Raw genomic sequence first — 20829 nt, 5'->3', positions numbered from 1 at the left:
GATTTATTTATGAAAAGGTGAAGATGCCAAGTCATTAAAAACAAACACGGAGGGAAAATGTCATACATTCCTTAAAATCAAGTTATCTAGAAATGGAAGAACAAAATAAATTCACTTCTGCACCATTATGTCCTGAAACAAAATATGAAAAAAAAAAACACAAACCCTGATGGAGACATTAAATAGGTTTCTTTAGAAACTCAACTTTTCACCCAAAAGAAAAAAAATATATAGAAGTCACACGATTTTCATAATAAACTTTGGTTTTATTGTATTTTTCTCTAAAAAGGCTGAAAAATCTTTAAAAAACAGAAAGATAATCAGGACAGGAAAGCGACCTCTTCTCTGCACCGCGGGTCCAAAACACAAACCAAAGAATTCAAAATATGAAATCAATAAAGTTCTGTGGCCAGAAGGTCTCGTCCACTTCAACCCGTGGCTGGACTCTGGACTGGTCCACAGAGGACAGAGCAGAACTGAAAGACAGACGGACTAAAGCAAAGGAGGCGGCTGGAGAAGGAGCTCGTCCAGGAGCGGGAAGGGTCCGCAGTCGGGATCTCTGGAGGGCAGAGGCTACTCCGAGTCGGCGGGAAGACACGAGTCCTGCAACATAAAAAACCCAGAACAGGGTCAGAGCGGCAGTGGAATGGGATCAGGTCCAGAATGGGCCCTCACCATCACCCTACCGCCTCCGTGTTTCATACAGATGTGATTTTGGTGACTAAGAACGGCCTTTGTGTGAAAGAGCAGATGCAGTGTTTAAACAATGGGCCACACAGAAACAATTAATGATTTATATTAAGCAAATTCAGCTTAAATTATGTCTTTTGAAGAATTCAGACAGAAATTTAATATAAATATAAAATACTTATTTAAATACAAACAGCAGATGCTACATTTTTACAAAAAAAGATTTATCCAAACCACCAAAATCCCAACTATAAAAAAATTGCTCGCAAAGAAGTAAAGATTTCAGAATACAACTTTTTGGAATACAACTTTTGAATTCCCAGTGGTGTCAAAAGTTCACACATTTGTTACTTAAGTAGAAGTATAGACACTGCAGTTTAAAAACACTCTGGTTAAAGTTGAAGTATCAACTTGACCTCTTTACTAAGGTAAAAGTGAAAAAGTATGTGCTCCAGAAACTACTTAAAGTATAAAGTAACCTTTAATAAAAACAACCAGATGCCACTATATAAATTGAAAGCTCAATTTTTCGACTATTTTGAAAAATTCTCTGAGACAGGGCCAAGGATGAGGGAGGTCTTGTTGGTCTCCATCTCCCGATACGCTCTCGTAGCAGAATTGGACCCATCCAAAACACTGATGTTCTAAACCTGAATGCATCCAGATCAAATACAGAACCACAGAGTGGACCTCTGCCATCCTAGAACATGGAGGTTCATCATTCAGCACTTCAAGTCCAACTCAAAAGGTTGTGGAAAACAGAATGATTTTATTCATTGCACTAACAGAACCACAACCGCCCTGTTGTAAAGATCCATAAACATTTTAATAAAATTAAATTACTGTCAAAAAAAACAATGATATAAAAAAATAATCTGATCTAATTTGTTTTGCCTCAACCAGAACCTTTTGGTACCGATAAACTCCCAGTCCGCGGCCAATTCGTCCGGCCTTCAGACACACTGCACTCGGTTTAGGACCACGCCTCGACGCTGTGCGGTTCCCTTGAGGCGGTATTGGACCCGGGAACATCAGAACACGTACGGGTTGGTTCTATTGTTCAAGCCCCTCCGACATGTTTTCTCTCATTAAAGCATGAGGGTCCAAACGAACCTCCAGCCGTAGGTTCTGCTCTCACATCCGGTCCTATTGGCTTCACAGCTGAGTTGAATGAGACTGAATGAAAAGTCCGATCAGCTGTGCTGATGCTGACATGATCAAATGCATCCCATCTGACGGGTTCTGATGGGTCCACCTGAGCAGCCAGGATCCAATCGGTCTGCCATTGTAGGCTTGCCGACTGAACCCAGAAGCTTTTTCCAATTTTTTGCTTTTATCATGCTTTAAGGGAACGGGCCTGAAAGAGGCTTTACTTTGCCACTGGGTGGCGCCATTACTCTGCAGAAATGATTCCTACTCTGGCAGATTTATGTGGAAAGTCATCTTTTATTGGATCCGTCCAGTCAGAATCTCAGAGAAACAAACAATGTATGGAGCTAAAGATTTGGGTGATGGTAGTGTGGCTCTCCCACCTATGATCTGAAACCCATCATGGATACAAGCAGAACTGGTTGAACTTTGAAAAACAAACTTTTAATCCCATTCTATATGAATATTTCTAGCTGACCAACTACCAACCCTAACATGGTTTTATGTTCTCTGCAGACCTAAATCTTCCAGCCGTCTCTGCATCAGCTCAGCTTTATCTTCTCATCCCTTCAGGATAACGATCGTCTTTAACAAACCTGAGACCTAAACTCATCCTTTCTGTCAGGATGCTTATTTTTCAGGTCATGGTCCCATCCTGTGTCCCCTGAAATGGATGTGGGGGTTCCCTCCATTAGTGATTTCTGTATCTCTGCTTCTGTCTCCTTGAACCCCAGTCGGCCTCAGCAGATGGCCGCTCACACCGAGCCTGGTTCTGAAGGAGGTTTCTTCCTGTTAAAAGGGAGTTTTCCTCTCCACTGTCGCTACAAGCATGCTTAGTGTGAGGGATTGCCTTCCAGTCAATAAATCGATGCAACCAGCCGGTTATTCTTAGATAGAAAACTTTGAATCAATCTGACTGGATGATCTGGTGAACTGGAAAGTGACCTGAGATAACATGATGTGAATTGGAGCTTTAAAAATAAACTGAATTCAACTGACTAGTGTTGTTTTCATCAACGATGACAACATTATTTAGTTGATTCTGCTTTTTTTCATGACGATAGCGAAAACTCACAAACTAGACGTGGATTTTTGATGACTAAAACATGACGAGTCATAGATATGAGTTTTTGTTAACGAGATGAGACTAAATAAAAATTAGCAGGTCGTCGGGCAGACGTTTTAAATGCATCATTGTGCTGTAATCTGCTCAGAAGTATTAGCCGTGCTGCTGCATCCATTTTTGTTCACGCCCCCACCTGGCGTGCAGTGCTGCTCGTTCTGCATGACCGCCGACGGATCATGGCAGCAGCAGCAGGGTCTGAGAAGATAACCCGGAATGACAAACTGCTCCTTCAGCTGTGCTTGTGCAGAAATGGGTCTGAGCTCAGAGTCTGCGCTTTACTCCACTCTGATGGTTCGCCCTCAGCAGTATGGCTCTTCCTGCTCTCACTACTTAATAAACTAGATGTGGCTGATCATTCTCTGCCAAGCCTAAAAAAAAACTTTTTTACTATCAAGATTTTATTTCTCCCAGCTCACAAGAGATGATGCTAAACATTCTTTAATTTCTACCAAAAGGAATCCCTAAATTATATCAAACTAAAATATTTTATTGCATTCTGTTTATTATTGGATAAAGATCTAGAAGAAAAGGTACATAGATCTTTATTTCTCATTGTTCTCATTTCTATCTATTTAAATATGATGTAAATGTTTCCTTGTATTGTCATTAAAACATTTTAGTAGCATATTCATTCAATTTAGGTCTGGGTTGCCATGGCATTATACGGCAATTATCTAGGTTGTCTCTGTATTTTTTTTATAACCCTATAAATTTAAATGTAGTTTGACCCCTGAGCAGCAGGAGCCGAGGGGGAAATTCTCAGAATAAAGCCAACCTATACCATAAAGCTTACATCCTTCTTGGGTTTACTGGCAGCTTCATCGTCCTCAGCTGCACAAGCATTCAGGTTCTCCTCCATCATCTTCTCCTCCTCTGCTTTTACATCTCCTCCTTCCATTTCATGCTCAGCTTCCCACTCCTGGAGAACCTCGTCCAGGTTAAACCTTCTTCTGTAGTTCACCAGGAAGTTCTTCACCTGGACCACCGACTTGTTGCCTATCACGTCGGAAATGGCCTGATAGTCCCGTCCGTACTTCCTGATAGCTGGAAGGCAGAATGGAGCAGTTCATCAGCATCATGTCTGCAGCAGAGACCTGCGGGGGGGTGGGGGATGGGGGTACCTTGGACAGCAAGAAGCTGCTCCTCTGTGGTCCAGCGGTTGTTGAACTTCTGATTTGCCTAAAACAGAAGCAGCATCACCAAAGGCATCAGAAACACCATGAGTCAGCTGTGGTTGCTATGGTTACCTCAGGCTGCCTGAACTCATCCACTCCAGAGCCCAGTTTCTCCTTCAGCGCGCTGTTCATCTGTTTGATGGTCTGGATCTGCAGGAGAGGAGACAGAGGTGAGGCGGGCGGAGCAGCGGGGTTGGGAAGGAGCTGGAGGACAGCACACCTGTCTCTTTATGGACACCAGCTGGCTGTCCAGCTGTCTGGTCAGTCCCTGAGGAGAGGAGGTCGACAGGGAGACGACGTCCTGCTGATTGAGGAACATCCCTCTGGGTGGGCGTTTCTTCATCCGCTGGGATGTCTTCCCTCCTATCTGTGGGAGCAGAGCATCAACATCTCACTGCAGCAGCTGAAGCTACAAAACCAGCCTGATGGGCCCCGCTGTCCTGCAGGGGCCCGGCGCTTCACAACAACAGGCGACCAGGTGTACGAGCAACTTGGAAACAGAATCAAGTTTAGAGAACTTTAGTTGGATCTGATGTTGGGCACCTGGATAATCCACACCTCTTCCCAACATGGCTGCTTCCAATGGTTTGTGGCCTAATCTGGGTTGGATCTATCCGGCTTCCTTCACACAGAACTAGGCCTTAAACCTGAAAGGTGCGGTGAGCCATGCCTACTAAAACCAAGGAGGAGAGGGGAAAAACAGCCCCGCAGGCAAAGAGGCAAACAGAGGCCAGATTCAGCAATCATAGATCCACACCATCGTATCGCAGAGTTAAAACGCGCCCTCCGACCCACAGCGCGCCCTCCGACCCACAGCGCCCTCCGACCCACAGCGCGCCCTCCGACCCACAGCGCGCCCCGACCCACAGCACCCTCCGACCCACAGCGCCTTCCGACCCACAGCGCGCCCCGACCCACAGCGCGCCCTCCGACCAACAGCGCCCTCCGACCCACAGCGCGCCCTCCGACCAACAGCGCCCTCCGACCCACAGCGCCCTCCGACCCACAGCGCGCCCTCCGACCCACAGCGCGCCCCGACCCACGGAGCTCAGACTCTGCGGGTGATAATTTTTTTTAACCTTTTATCTCAGGAACCAAAGGGCTTTGTTTTATTTCTCCCAGTAAAACGGGCCAATGATCTGATTTTTTGCCTCTAGAAGATCAGAAGTTTTCTCACCTTAAGACTAGAAGTTGGTTTCACCTCCGACTTCTCTGATCCAGAACTGGGCTGTAAACAGAAACAGATGATGAGGAGTTAAACCGGCAGGAGTTTAACATTAGTGAAACAGCGTCTCACCTCCTTCTTCTCCTTGTTCACGTCCATCTCCAAGTCACAGGCAGGATTTTCATTACCGTTCTCCACTTCCTCATCACTGCTGGGACATAAGCCAATCATCAGCCAGTTCCTCCCTCTGTGGGCGGGGTTACCTGTGCTGACCTTCTCACCTGTCTCCTTGCTCCCGCTTGTGTTTCCGGGTCTGTCGGTCCATCATGCTGGTTTTACTGCGACTTTTCTTCCAAGAGTAGTAGAAGCGCACCAGGCTGGCCATGGACTTGTCCGGTAACTACAGAGACAGAACCACACAGAACCAGACCGCTCACTGCAAGCAGCACCTGACAGCCTTCAGAACATCAACAGAGTCTGGTTAGAAACATCCAGGCAGGTTGGAGCAGATCAATGGAAGCTCAACCTGGAGACGTTCTAAAGACGTTCCAGAACCGGATCATAGAGGATCCATTCTGGTCTGAGCATTCAGGAGAGCTGTGCCATCAGTGTGGTACCGATGAGGGGCAGGTGAGCTGAACCATTGAACAACAGGACGTGTCTGAAAGGTTGTTTGCTTCAAAGGTCCACCTCCGACTGTCAGAACTAACTTCAGCACCGACCCAGAGCTGAAAGGAGCTTCTGGTTCTACCAACACAATACAACCTATTCAACGGACCAACAGGCCAAAGAGCAGAACCCTGAAGAGGCTCCAGAATGTTTCTGAGTTCTGTAAAGCAGAGTGGGCCATAACTCCTCAGCAGTGATGAGTTAGACTCCTTTGACTAGGCCACACAAAGCTCCATGATTTTCCTAGTCCGTTCAGAGGAGGACTTGGTGGTGTGATTGGGATCATTTTGCACAACCAAGAAGTTCTTCAGCTAGAGGTCATGATCCGATGGTGGACATAAACCTTCACGTTTCTCAGAGCCAGTCACGGTATCACCACCAAGTTCTCCAGAGTTTCATGCCTTTACCGTTAGAGGATAACGGTTCTGACTGTGGTTCATGACTCCGCCTGATGTCTGGCTTTAGGGAACCTTTGGTCTACTTCACTCCGTCAGACAGATTCAATCTAAGCATTCTGGCTGTGGTGAGCAGCAATCAGGCTCTGGTTATGCTTTCTAAAGCAATGGTGCACCACAGTTCACCAGCTAACTAATATTAACACCTAAATATGAAATAGCAGAACATCTGCTAACGGTTAAAGATTACAATCACGAGGAACCAGGAGGAACCATGAGAACCATGAGGAAAAATGAGAACCACGGGAAACCATGAGACAACAAGGAACCATGCGGAACAATTATAAAAACCAGGAAATATGAGGAACCATGACAACTACGAGGAATCATGGGAACCAGGAGGCAACATGAGAACACCAAGGAACCATGAGAACCACCAGGAACCATGGGGAACACGTGGAACCATGAGAACACCAAGGAACCATGAGAACCACCAGGAACCACTAGAATTGGGTTCCAGAGGTTCTGATTTAAAGCCCCACTCCCACAGCCTGCCACTCTGGGTCCCTGGGCAAAGACCCTTAACCCCACACTGCTCCCTGGGCACCACACAATGGCAGCCCACTGCTACCCAAGGGGATGGGTTAAATGCAGAGGTGAATTTCTCCAGTGTGATATTAATGAAGTTCAATTATAGAAACATGAGAACCAACAGGAACCATGTGAAATAAGAGGAATCACAAAGAAATATGAGATCCACAAGGAACCACAAGAACTAAGAAGAACTATGAGAACCACAAGAAACCATGAGAATTACGAGGAACCATGAGAACCACGTGGAACCAGGAGAGTTACGAGGAACCATGGAACCAAGAGGAACCATGAGAATTATGAGACACCATGGAACCACGAGGAACCATGAGATTTAAGAGGAACCATGAGAGTTACAAGGAACCGTGGAACCACGAGGAACCATGAGAGTTACGAGGAACCATGAGAGTTACAAGGAACCGTGGAACCACGAGGAACCATGGAACCACGAGGAACCATGAGAGTTACGAGGAACCATGGAACCACGAGGAACCATGAGAGTTACGAGGAACCATGAGAGTTACAAGGAACCGTGGAACCACGAGGAACCATGGAACCACGAGGAACCATGAGAGTTACGAGGAACCATGGAACCACGAGGAACCATGAGAATTATGAGGAAACAGGAGGAACCATAGAAGCATGACGAATCATGAGAGTTAAGAGGAGCCACGAGGAACCATGAGAACCACTGATAACCACAAGGAACCCCAAGAATTTCCAGGAAACATGGAACCATGAGGAACCCTGAGAGTTACGAGGAAACATGGGGAACCATGTGAACCACTAGGAACCATGAGAGTTACGAGGAACCACGAGGAACAAAGAGAACCACATGAGAATCACTGTGTTGAAAACATGGCTGGTCTGTTTTCTACCTGCTGCCTCAGTGTCCATCTGAAGCAGGAAGTATCTGGATCTGATGACCTCTCTCTAATCCTTGCAGATTAAATCCTAAAAATCTTCATCTTTTTCTTTTGAAATGAATGAAATGGAGGAAGTTCTACTACCATCTGCTGGATGCGGTGAAAGCTCTTCCCATGGAAGCTGAAGGCCTGCTCAAACAACACCTTGTCCTCCACCGTCCACTCATCAGGAAACGGCGTGAAGTTCGGCAGGTCGGCCAGAGACTTTTCAATGTTGTGCTTGTGCCAGAAGAGCATCCCCAGAGCCTGGAGAGGATTGGAACAGAGAGGTGAGAACAAGAAAAGACGACATCTGCATGATATTCACCTGTAACAACCAGCTGGTTAGAGCTTTCATCATTTGGGTCAATTCACTGATCATTCACTGATCAGCTCTGCTAACTATCGACTCCATGCCCTGTGTTGGTTCTGTATCTTCAGGACATTTTAAACCCACAACAAAAGGATCATTTTCTGCTGGAAACAACCATGTTACCATGACTAACAGATTAGTGTAGACACCAGTGGTGACTGAGTCATTTTAGGGGTAGGGATGTCCCGATCCGGTCCGATAATAGGCAAAAATCTAATATCAGATTTTTTTGGCCAGCATTTTTAATCTCGGATATTTTCATGCTGATAGAAACTCTCTGCTTTTGTGTAAGTTTATTTTACAGGGATCAATCCTTGTAGACTTTGGTCCCGTGTTTTAGTAATATTAATTTATGAAGCTTTTCCTCACTTTCTACAGCATAGAATAAATGATAAAAGCCGCATCATTCATGCTAACGTCGTATCGGAAAAAATTCGTGACATCCCTTATATAGGGTCTGAATGTGTCATGATGCACCAGGCAAACATGAATGGAAATAATTTAAGATAACTTTATTTTAGACACAATAAAAAGCCCAAAAACAAACCAGCAACATCATAATTTAAACAAAGAAAGGCTCACAGAGCCGGGCGGTCTACATTTTAGCGCAGGCGGTCTTCTGGTGCATTCACTAAGCACGTGGCGAAGGCGGTGATTTCCTCCAGCAGGTAGTTCCCCGCCCTGCATTTCGGACGCAGTGAATGAACCCTGGACCGCATCATCAAGTAAGAGGGGCTTCAGCTGTTGAAGCTGACCCCCACCGACATGAAAACAACTCAGCAGATAGACTGATTAGTCCAGTGGTTCCCAAAGTGTGGGGCGCGCCCTCTAGGGGGGGCGCAATGCCATTGCAGGGGGGGCGCGGTAAGCGGTATGGATGAATGAGGAGAAAAAAAAAAAAAAAAAACAGTGTTTGCTTGACTGAGCATAATGGACAGTTGTAACACTGCAACCCAGATTTGAGAAGATCTACAGCAACAAGCAGGCTCACTATAGCCACTGAAAAGATGGGAGGATTAAAGTACAGAGAAAAAACTCTCAGGGAGCTGTTAAATGTTTTCACTCCATTTTGCACAGAAGCTTTTTTAATGTATTGATGATAGCAGAGTTAAATATTGTTACAAATAAAAAAAAAAGAAATATGTTTAAAATAACACAGACAACAAAGAATCCTCTTCTAATCTACAGTATAGAACTATGAAAAAAATACAGTTACACAAAAGTGTTCCACTGTAAAGATGGTGTATACCGTATTTTCACGACTATAAGGCGCACTTAAACGTCTTTTTTTTCCCTCAAAATGTGCAGTGCGCCCTATGGTGCGGTGCGCCTTATGTGTGTTGTAACTGCGACTTTTGAGACCACCTCATTGAGGAGATGATGAAAGAGTGGCTGAATGTAAGGAGACCAGGTGTTTTTTTTCCACCCCTCACCATCGCTGTTAATATGTGACTCCATGCGTGCCCATCTCACAGCTGATGTGAAAAACATGGGGAAACAAATTAACCCTGTGCTCGCTGTTCAACCGCTCGACATCGGTGTGAACCGGACCCAGCAGGTGCAGCAGAAGCAGCGAGTTTACATGCAAAGTCAATGGTTGACGCGCGTATAGGTGCAGCAAAAGGTCCCGCAGCGCGTTTTGAGCTGCAGGTGCAGCACGTCGGGAGCGTTTAAGCATCTGACGCACCGCCAACGCGCTGCTGCTGCTCGAGATGGAAAAATTTAAGTTTTGCTGCTGGACGCGCCGCATCAACCAATCAGAGAAGCTGATCTGGGAGCTGACAGCGAGACAGACACAGCGCTCTGATGACATATGATATTAACGCAAATGAAAAAGGCTGGATGGATGAGGAGATGATGAAAGGCAGGTGTATGTGAGGAGACCAGGTGCTTTTTTCCACGCATCACCATCGCTGCGTGCCCATCTCACAGCCGATGTGAAAAAAGGGTGAATCAAATGAACGCTGTGCTCGCCGTTATACCGGGGGGTCTGACAAAGGAGCTTCAACCGCTCGACATCGGTGTGAAGCGGCCGTTCAAAGTAAGGCTGTGAGCGGCGTGGGAGCGATGGATGACCGACGGAGACCACAGTTTCAGGATAAGTGGAAGGCAGCGCCGGGCAAGTTACGCCACCGTTTGCGGATGGATTGTAGATGCTTGGACTAATGTGTCTGCTGGCTCTGTTGTTCGAGCTTTCGCAAAAGCCGGCATTATTTCTGAGGAGCCGCGCTGCACGGAAAGTGACTCTGACAGCGAAGAATGGGAAACTGGCATGTCTGATTTAGCGCAGCTGTTTAATTCAGAAACAGAGGATGATGACTTTGATGGGTTTGATTAATACTTTGTAATAAATACATGAATAAAGCACAATCATACTCAGTTTTGCTCCCGCTCTATTTTTCTACCTGAAAACTTAATTCAACAGCAGCCTCTGGGCGGGTCTCCTCCTCTTCACCGCAGTGGCTGGCAGGTGTTTTTTCATCTAAATAATCTAAATCTTGCAGCTATATTTGCTGTGATCAGTGGGAATAAAGTAGTTTTAATATGTTTTTAAGTGAGAAAGGCCACCTGAAAACTTAATTGCAGTCAGTTCATCCAGATTATCTATTTCTGTCAGAGGCGCTCAGACCCCCACATACCAGCGGTGCACCGACAGCAGAAATCCCATCAACAGCAGCCTCACCGCGGCGGCTGGCAGGTGTTTTTCATCTAAATAATTTACAGTGCAGGCACCAGGATACCGGCAATAAAAGCGAACATATTCCGTCGGCAGGTTTCAGGATTTTAAGTTAATTTAGGAGTAATCACAGCGCTGTCTCATCTGCGATGTGTCTGTCTCATGGCCAGCTCGCAGGTTTGATTAATACTTTTTAATAAATACATGAATAAAGCACAGTCATACTCAGTTTTGGGCCCGCTGTATTTTTAAATACGCAGTAGAGGTATTTAAAGGTAGTAGAGGACATGTACCTGTATATAAAAAATGCGCCCTATAGTCCGGTGCGCCTTATGTGTGTGTTAAATACAGAAATGGGACACATAACTGAGACTGCGCCTTTTAGTACGGTGCGCCTTATGGTCGTGAAAATACGGTAGTTTGTTTTGTTGCAACCTGAAGTGTGAAATAAACTTCAGTGGAGTTTGAAAACAAAATATGTATATAGGTTTATTATATCTGGTTGAACGCTGTGTGTGCCCAGTTGATTTTTTATTTTTTTTGGGGGGGGGGGCGTGGAAATTTTATTGTAATCCAAAGGGGGCCCAGAAGAAAATCTTTGGGAACCACTGGATTAGTCTATCAGCCATCTATTCCTGTCAAGGTCTCGCCGTTTGTCGGAATTTCACAATAAAAGCACAGGTGAACCCTAACATCATGGACTGCTGCTAAATTGATTGCTTCATTATTGCAGGTTTGTGCTTCTAAAATGGTCCTTTGTAAAAATAAAAAAAATAAAGATAACGTGTTGCTGTATTTTCAGAGGTATTAAAGATCTTTATTTTCAATCAGAGGTCAACCAACCCCCCTATTAAGCCCCAAAAAATCTAAATTAAATCTACTACCTTATGTTGACCTTATTTAGTGGCTGAAATGATTATTTAATATTTAGTTAATCACCAGCCTCCCAAATACTCTGCTTTGGACCTGCCGTTACCCCTGGCAACCCTATGCAGGGGTTGACTTCGGGCAAGTGACTTTCACATTTCATTTGCCCAGAAACAATTTTACTTGGCCAGTATAATGTTTGATAAATATAGTTCCTAATATTCATTTTTGTATATATATATCAATGAAACATGTTTGTTTTTTAAATGTATTTTTTTTATTCAGTATTTTTTAAGTTTATATGTTCCTAGTGTGTATATGCATGCGTAAGATAATGAACTCCAGCCTACATTACTGTGTTAACATGCTTTTCAATCCTTCCTGCACATTCTTCTGTGTCATTTTCATCGAATGTCGGTGATTTTAAAGTAATTTTGAGTGATAAATATTTTTTTTTTGCGATCACTGCACTTGCCCGGTGGGCAATCGCAATGAAATTTGTACTCTCCCGACAATAAAAAGTACTTGCCTCCAGCGATGGTTAACATCGAGCCCTGCTATGTCATTTCCTGTCAAGGTCTGGCTGACTGTCAGCATTTCACAATAAAAGCACAGGTGAACCTTAACATCACGGACAGCTGCTAAATTGTTCTCTGTTCTGATTCTTGAAGGAGGCGGTCACATTTTTCTGCTGCTCTCCAGCTCCCTGCATCTAGTCTTTTCTGAGCTCTCTCTTCGTATCACCCAAATTCAAACACTGGATCTGGTCAGCTGGTCACGCAATGCAATTGATAAAATTTTCAAAGTGTATTTTGGATTTCTGCCTGCCCCTTATCAAAAATCTCCTGGTTGTTACGGTGGAAGGGCCCAGAACCGCACACCCCGCCCCCCTCCCCGCGGACACCTGTGGATGCGTGAACTGTACAGTGCTTTGAGATGACATGTTGTGAATTGGTGCTATATAAATAAACTGAATAGAATTGAATATAACTACAGAACCAGTTTATAAACTTCCCTGTTATCGAGGACAATGGCCTGTGGGCAGCGTTCATGGACAAATTGAACATACTCACCCATACACACACAACTGATGCTCTTATACTAGATTGACTGTCGGCTGAAATGTTTTTCTCATGTTATATGTTCTTGTCTTGTGCTGACATGTTTTTTTATTTAGTTAGTTTGAAATATGTTTTTTTTCTTGTCTTCCTCCCCAATGTGGCTCCAAACTTTCCACAGAGAAAGCCATATAGGAAACCTCCTTGTGGCCCCTGGTAGCCGAAGGAACGCGCCAAGTTGCAGCATTCTGTGGCATGAATGGCCTCAGTAAATCCTTCCCCCTGTCCAGCCAGCTGAGGGAGGATGATGAAAAGTCCTTCTAGGACTAAATTTAAACAGCCTTTTTTTAAAGCCACCTAAAGACGTCTGCAGAGCATTCCTTATTTCTATACAACCTTAACATTGGCTGTGTCTGAACCTCCGCCCCAATCACTAGATCGTGGTTACGCCATTTTGAATTGAGTGTTTGAATTTGAGTGTCCAAACGTCTAGCGGATGATAAAGTAGTGGACTTGAGATTTCCCAAAATGCACCTTCAAAGGTAGTTATCATCCATGGTCACTAGACAAACAGATATATCCCAGAATGCTTTGCGAGGAAAGATTCGCCTACATTCAGTCCCTGATTGGCTGCCGTGTGGGTTTTTTTTTTCTCTTTTAAAGAGGTGAGAGAGATGCGCTGCGCTGACCTGCTCCATCTGCCCCTCCTTATTTTGTTTTCTGTGAGGCTCAAAGAGGATCACGACTTTATCAGTTTTCTGTCCTCCTGAACTCCTATTATGGGGAAAGTTTTCTATTTTAATGTTTTATTCATTGTTTTTGCTCCAGTCTGTCCTGCGTACTAGAAATGCGATGTGTGACTCTTTCCCCGTGAGATTAACAGATTTTATTTGGGATTTTCCCCCAAAGCAGATGTGTTTTACTTTGTAACCACGTCTCTCTTCCTGTCAGACCCAGGAAATTGCTGCTGAATTGCTGCGTAGTCCGACTAAAATAGACCTGGGCTCTATCTTAGTCGGAGCTACACTGCCCCCTGCAGGAAATCTTCCCTATTGACTTTCAATCAGCGCCACCACCCCGTCCACCATGGTTTTCTGTCGGATTGGAGACTAAATAGTCGAATCAACCGGTGACCTGGTGGAAACTACAGACCAACCAAGGAACCAAATGGAGGCCAGAATCAGCCAATTTTAGCTAAATCAGGTTTGACTACCGAGGATCTTTTACGGCGCACCAAATGGACCCGTCTTCTCCCACGTCATGTGCTAACGTTGGCCCGTCAAAGCTTTAAACAGCTGGTTAAATTGACGATTCTGATCGATCCTGGAAGTGACTCGCTGTGACCGGTCATTCAGAGGGAGGGACGGAACGACCAGCAGCTGCTCAGGAACGAATAACAACGCTCACCTGTTCCATGTTGTAGCCGTGCTTCTCTTTGGCGATGGCGATGTACTCGTCCACTGCAAAAAGACACAGAGTGAGTCTCAGCAGCATTAAACTGAAGCCTCACCGTGGGGTTAGCGTCCATCTCTTACACTGAGTCTGGTTGAGGCAGCTGCTGGGGATCCAAACCAGCATCCCCAGGTTGTCTCTGAGGTGAGCCGCTTTGGCGACATCTGGAGAAACAGGTGCAGGTTGTAGTGAAACCGTTTTTATTCAGAGAGACTTTTATACTGTCTGTAGGAACATTAAATGGTTCAATGGGAAAGAAAATTTCAGAGAAATGGTTCATATGCATCTAGGTGACATCATCTGTGAGCCCAAGAATGGGATTAGTGCTACCAGAACTTATGAGTGCTACACATTAGGCTCACTACCCCAGCTGGTTGTTAATGCTGACTCTTTCCGGGGTCAGAGGTGGAAGACCTCCTCATGAGGGAAGGGACTGACAGACTGCAGAACATGTCTTTCAGCCTCTGGATAAAAAAACTCCCTCCAGAACCAAATCGGGTCTAGCATCAGAATGTCTTCAAACCTTTTAAAGGAAAATTCCGGTTTTTAACACTTTTAGCCCATTTTCTGTAGTGTCCAGGATGAAATCGAATGATCGACACCAAAATTTTGACGATTGGTCCTGTCTCTGCTATTTGGCTCATGCAGAATCCCCCCCTGGCTGCTTCAGAATGGCTTCCATTGTGCATGTCCGATAATGTCCTTAAAACAACCTTAAACGTTCTTTTTTTTAAATATGCTACTCACCGGGTCATCAGCGCTGTTCAATGACGTTCCAAAAAAAGTTTCGTGAAGAAAAACCGTTCCTGTCTTGTTTTATTTAGCATTTTGTAAATCCCAGAACTATTTTTTCCGATACATCACAACCGCTTATAAACTTCCGCTTCCCGTTCGAATCTGAAGCGTAGCACACTCCAGACCACTAGTTGGCGACGGTATCCTCTACCGTCAAACTCAAAGTCCAATATGTCCTCCTCAAGAATCTACCTTTCGTATTCCATTTTCAGAGTTTTTTAAAGTGTTTAACAGAGACGTTAGCACCTCGACGTCGGAGTACACAGAGTGAAGCATAAACACTTGGGCCTTGCGAAAAGACTACAACTAAGTGTAAACAGGCCCCATTTCCGTTTCCGGTGGCGGAGGGATATTGACTATTCCAACAGAACTCAATGGGATTTACAAAATGCTAAATAAAACACTACAGGAACGTTTTTTCTTTACGAAACTTTTTTTGGAACGTCATTGAACAGCGCTGACGACCCGGTGAGTAGCATATTTTAAAAAAAGAACGTTTAAGGTTGTTTTAAGGACATTATCGGACATGCACTATGGAAGCCATTCTGAAGCAGCCAGGGGTGGATTCTAAATTAGCCAAATAGCAGAGACAGGACCAATTGTCAAAATTTTGGTGTCGATCATTCGATTTCATCCTGGACACTACAGAAAATGGGCTAAAAGTGTTAAAAACCGGAATTTTCCTTTAAGGTAAGGCGTGGAAGAGGCCTGAATGGGTCATGTTCACAACCTCCACTGCTGTGGTCCAAAGATTATTGTTTTTGGTCAATGATGACAGGAGCGTTCCTTGGAGGAGACCAGCAGTGACCAAAGCCAACAAGGAGGCAGACACTGCTGGGGCTTGGTGTCATGGGGACCGAAAACAGACACGTACCAGATGAGCAGGAGGCCTGACGCATTCATGAACCAAAACCTCTGAAATATGGGATGCAGAGGAGCCGAGGTGTCGGACTAGGTTAGCCCTAGTTGGAGGAGAGCAGTTTTTGGAGCATAGAGCAGTCTAAGCTTATGCTGCTATAGGCTTAGACTGCTGGAGGACATAGGGACCCCTATTTCATTATTCTGCTTCATTCTACCTCTATTCTCCCACTCTGCAGAATCTGTTAGTTCAATCTCTAACGTTCTGCTCTCTCTGCTTTTCTCATAGTAGCTTCATCTGGTCTGTTCCTGTTTGGCTGTGACTCCATCCTGGAGAGAAATATCAGCTGTGCCGCTTCCATCAACACCTTTGTTTATAGATGCTGGAGATCGGCCTGTTTTACAGTGTAGCCCCGTTTCTCTGACTGGATGTGCTCTCTTCATCCTCTGACATGGGAGCTGGCTTGGAGCTCGTCTGCCCGGCTGTGTGTTTCCTGGAAAGTGCCGTCTTTAAAAGTTGCCTTTTGTGTCTCTGCTTCTGTCTCCTTCAACCCCAGTCGGCCTCAGCAGATGGCCGTTCACACTAAGTCTGGTTCTGCTGGAGGTTTCTTCCTGTTAAAACGGAGTTTTTCCTCTCCATTGTCGCTACTAGAATGCTTAATGTGAGGGATTGCTGAAGAGTCAATGAATCAGTAAACAATAAAATTGATTCTGATTGCTGAAGTGAATTGGCACTATAGAAATAAACTGAACATTATTGAGAAAAGCAGCCGCCATCCCTGGTCATAGGCTGTGATTGGTCGGAGGAATGGAGTCTGGTCTCCATGTCCCACCTAAGGCTGGATGCCATGGATGGGACTGAACGTATATACAGAACCAGAACCAAGTTGTATGGACCTGGAAAGGCTTTGGATCTCAGAAAATACAATTTAGTTCCCCAGCTATCACCAGAATCACATCAGATTTGGTCTAAAATGACTTTTGAAACATGAATCATGACGTGGAGGAAGGAATGAGGCTGAAGCTACAGACTCAGCTGTGAGATCAATCCGGGTTTTCACAGCTTATTGATGCTCATGTTTGTTATTGATGATGTTGAGTGTAAACCACAAACTCCGGAACATGTTAAACGGCTGTTAGCTAAGCTGCTAGGTGATAGCAGTTGGAAAAGTTCCCATCTCTAACTCCATGCTGGGCCCAGTTCGAGCTCAGACCGCCCCTGGAAATCAGTCCAATGCCTAAAAAACCAGTAAAAGCATTTCAACACCAGCACACAGAACCAGCTGCAACCAGGCGGCTTTAATCTGGAAGCAGCCGGTTGGAGGATGCAGTTCTGTTCGCCGATTGTTCGAGGCTACCACGCCGCCTCGGGTCTCTCCTGAGCTAAATTCCGGTTCTTACCCGGGTCAAATTCCGGAACCACGGCCTGATACTGCGGTCCAACGCGCATCGTTCCTCCACCTGAGTGCAGAACACAGCAGAGCTTTAGAGGCTGGAGAGCCGGAGTCAGCGCGGTGACCGCGGCTACCCACCATGGTCCTCGTCGCTGCTGGAAGCTGAACTTCCTTCTTCCCAGCAGTTCTGGCTGCCGGGCTCGGTACCGGACAGGTTCTTCCTGCCGTTGTTCGCTGCCGCTGCGGGGTAGCCGCTGCCGCCTCCGGCCGGGGCTCGGCCCCTCTTCTTCCCCGGAGCCTCCGAGTTCCTCTCCAGCATCGTCGGCATCAGGAGGACGGAGCCGGCTCAGGCTAATGCTAGCCTGTTGGCTTCCTGCCTGAACCCAAGCAGCCCAGAAAAGTCCGAGCCGTCAGAAAAGTTCGGCGAGCGGCGACCGAGACCAGGAAAGAGAGCGGGCCGACAGACAGAGAGCGGCCCGAACAGAACCGGTACCGAGAGGCAGGTCCAGAAGGATCCGGGAGAGCGGAGCATGTGAGGCTGATCGATGTGAGCAGCTCAGAGGATCTCTGCTGCCATCACAGGTCATCCTCAACAGTGCTGCTGCAGAACCTGCTCCCATAAGACCCGCTCACCACCAGCACACAGCTTATTAAAAATCAACAATTGGGGATTAATATTAATATTCATTTATAAAATAAATTTGATTAATGCAGAGGCGGATTTAAGAAATGTGGGGCCCTAGGCAAAGACAGGCAGGGGCCCCTCCGAACTGAGAAAACAACACATAAAACAGACCCATTCTACAGATAGAGAAATGTTAATAGAATAGACATCCATTATTTGTTCTAGGTTTTGTCCCTCTTTTCTTGTAGTTTTCCTCTATGTTTTGTACTCAGCTGACTTTTAATGCCGTGTCAAAAGAAATAAGATTTTTTCCAAGCACTAAGTTCTCTTAGCTGATTGCTCCTTCCTGTGTTTCCAAAAAGGCAAAAGTAAATAACTCAGTCCTTCTTTTCACTGTAGACAAGCCATGATCTGCTTCTCTGTTCTCCATTTTTCATTTGGATGAAATAATAGCTGCATGAATCATGACAGCAGACAAGATAGAGAAGAGCAGGAGGCGGGGTTACCAATCTACTTGCTCTGGAGAGCAGAGTTCGCTGCTTTTAGATGTTGTCTCCAAAGTCTCCAGTAGCAGGAAAAAGTCCCTAGATTTGGCGCTAGGTGCTTTTTAGAAATCAAAGTGCTACAGGAGTCTGAAAAGTTGCTAAATATTAAAGCGCTAAGTTGGCAACACTGCTCTTTGCATCGTTTGTTTTCAAATGGTTTGCTGCTGCCTGTTTGGACCTTTCTGAACATGTACAGCAAATGGATGATCCAATATGGTGGACACTGAAGGGGGGGGCTGAGAAACACTTAATATTATAAGCGTTCTGATGGCTTTTTAGGGAAAGCATAATTAATGTGCACAAATAAGTAATAGCTGTATTAACCATACATGGAAACAGAGTTCTATGAGGCCCTCAGGACTTGGGGCCCAAGGCATGCAGCCTAGTATTGCCTAATGGTAAATCCGCCCCGCCGATAAGCTCCGGTCTGGGGACATAAATTAGTTCACCGCTAGGCCTTTAAATCACACCAAGCTCAGAGGTTTTTATATATATATATATATATATATATATATATATATATAAAATAAACATTTTATTGAAGTTTCTCTTTTTTGACCCAACAAACTTAACCTTGTAACATGTACTTATACACACTTACATTCAAACCTGCATTTGTCTAGTCAGGTTATTTTATGTTAAAAACCCTTTAGATAAAGGCAGAGAAAAATAATGCAATATATTATTAGAAACTGTAGTTAAGACACCCATCAATAAGCTCCACATTCAGGCCCTATGATAGTCATATATGGCTCCCATAGTTGTTTGTTCTTGGCAATGTATGATAGTTTTTCCAGTCCGAGTGAACCTGCAGCTTTTTTCCTCCAGAGCCCCATGGAGGGGGCCTCCATGCTCCTCCAGCAAAGTGCAATAGATCTTCTGGCTTGAAGAAGTCCGTAGTCTATCAATGTAGTTGTCCTTTGTGATTTTTTAAATTCTATTGGGTATATTCCTAGAACAAAGATTTTAACCTCTAATGGGAATTTCACCTTAAACTATTCAGATAGACACCCAACAACATCCTTCCAAAACTTCTGGACTTTAAGATTTTCCCACAAACAATGAAGAAGATTTCCTTTTTAAAATAAACATTTAGTCCAAGTATCTGTATTATGACTGGACATGTGATGAAGCCTATAGTTCTATAGCTTCTCATAAACAGTTTATATTGCAGAAGTTTAAATTATGGTTTATTTTTATGCTTTTTAACATCCCTGATTCCAGTCTTCTTCATCTAAATGTCTAAATGATCTATTGCTGAATCTTTAGAGGATAGTACATGTGTTTGTTACTGAAGTAGAAGTATAGATACTGCAGTTTAAAAACACTGGTAAAAGTTGAAGTATCAACTTGACATCTTTACTCAAGTAAAAGTAAAAAAGTATGTGCTCCAAAAACTACTTCAAGTATAAAAGTATAAAGTAACCTTGAAAGCTTCATTTTTCAACTATTTCTAAAAATTCTTTGAGATAGGGCCAAGGATGAGGGAGGTCTTGTTTGTCTCCGTCTCCCGATACGCTCTCGCCTGTGTCCGACCTTTCAGACATTTCAACATATTTTTCTGAATCCCACATTGCAGCATGGCATAGACAATTCACATTTGCAGTTTGAAGAACACCTGCTTGCTTCTGATGATTTCCTTTAGCTAACCAATGAGTGTTTGCGTTATATGACTCATCCAATTACACTAGTTTTCACTAGATGTGGGTGGAGCCAATGATCTGCATTGGATGGAGCACATGACCTGAAATAAATATTTATAAACATTAAACCAGGGGTAACCAATTAAATATCAGCGGAGTCTGAATAAAGAAAATCATCAACCAGTAAAGGTCCGGAGACATTTTTAATGATCTGTTACTTTAAACAGAATTTAACATCCTTTAAATCGGGCAAAAAGAAGGACGCATTTGTAGGCCGCATAAGGCTCCGGTCCGGCCAGGTCAAGATCTGCTATTGCAATCACACTAAGGCGAGAAGATCTGGTTTGTCAAATAAAAATATAGTAACAACAGATAAATAACTACAAATTAGAGCATAATTCTTATATATTTCAAAAAACTAAAACCGTTTCTTTAAAAGATTGGATGTAAGCTATTGGTACTTCAACAGACCAGGAAGCAGATTTCTCATCTCCATCAGAAACTGCACATATGCTGGATGCTGGCGGGGATTGTTTTAATATGTAATATTAAATTAAGCGTTAATTTCTGCATGTTTTGCTCCTATGAATTTAATGATAATATTGCGCATTCTCTCCTCGAGCTCCGAGGATAAGTCGGAGCGCAGCAATACGGGAGGAACAGCGGAGGCTGTAGGC

At 44.5% G+C, this 20829-nt stretch overlaps 1 protein-coding gene across 2 annotated transcripts; it reads right to left on the bottom strand.

Annotated features, from left to right (window-relative positions):
* Positions 1-245: 245 nt before the first annotated feature.
* On the bottom strand, positions 246-17933 carry rcor1 (REST corepressor 1). 2 transcript variants are annotated; one of them, XM_038300903.1, is made up of 13 exons: positions 17478-17933; positions 17347-17406; positions 14376-14456; positions 14248-14300; positions 7971-8132; positions 5587-5705; positions 5438-5516; positions 5318-5368; positions 4361-4507; positions 4213-4290; positions 4087-4144; positions 3759-4009; positions 246-603 (listed from the first exon to the last, which is right to left on the bottom strand). In XM_038300903.1, the coding sequence occupies exons 1-13, from the start codon at positions 17665-17667 to the stop codon at positions 574-576; spliced, it is 1359 nt and encodes a 452-aa protein (XP_038156831.1). In that variant the 5' UTR covers positions 17668-17933; the 3' UTR covers positions 246-573. The 2 variants fall into 2 exon arrangements, with proteins under 2 accessions (XP_038156831.1, XP_038156832.1); XM_038300904.1 differs by having other exon boundaries at positions 5438-5513; positions 17478-17932.
* Positions 17934-20829: the final 2896 nt, after the last annotated feature.

The sequence above is a fragment of the Cyprinodon tularosa genome, unplaced genomic scaffold, assembly GCF_016077235.1.
Source record: "Cyprinodon tularosa strain WSP-4 unplaced genomic scaffold, ASM1607723v1 ctg459, whole genome shotgun sequence".
Taxonomy (NCBI): Eukaryota; Metazoa; Chordata; class Actinopteri; order Cyprinodontiformes; family Cyprinodontidae; genus Cyprinodon; species Cyprinodon tularosa.
Note: the sequence above shows the minus strand (reverse complement) of the source record. Positions and strands in the feature narration are given on the sequence as shown.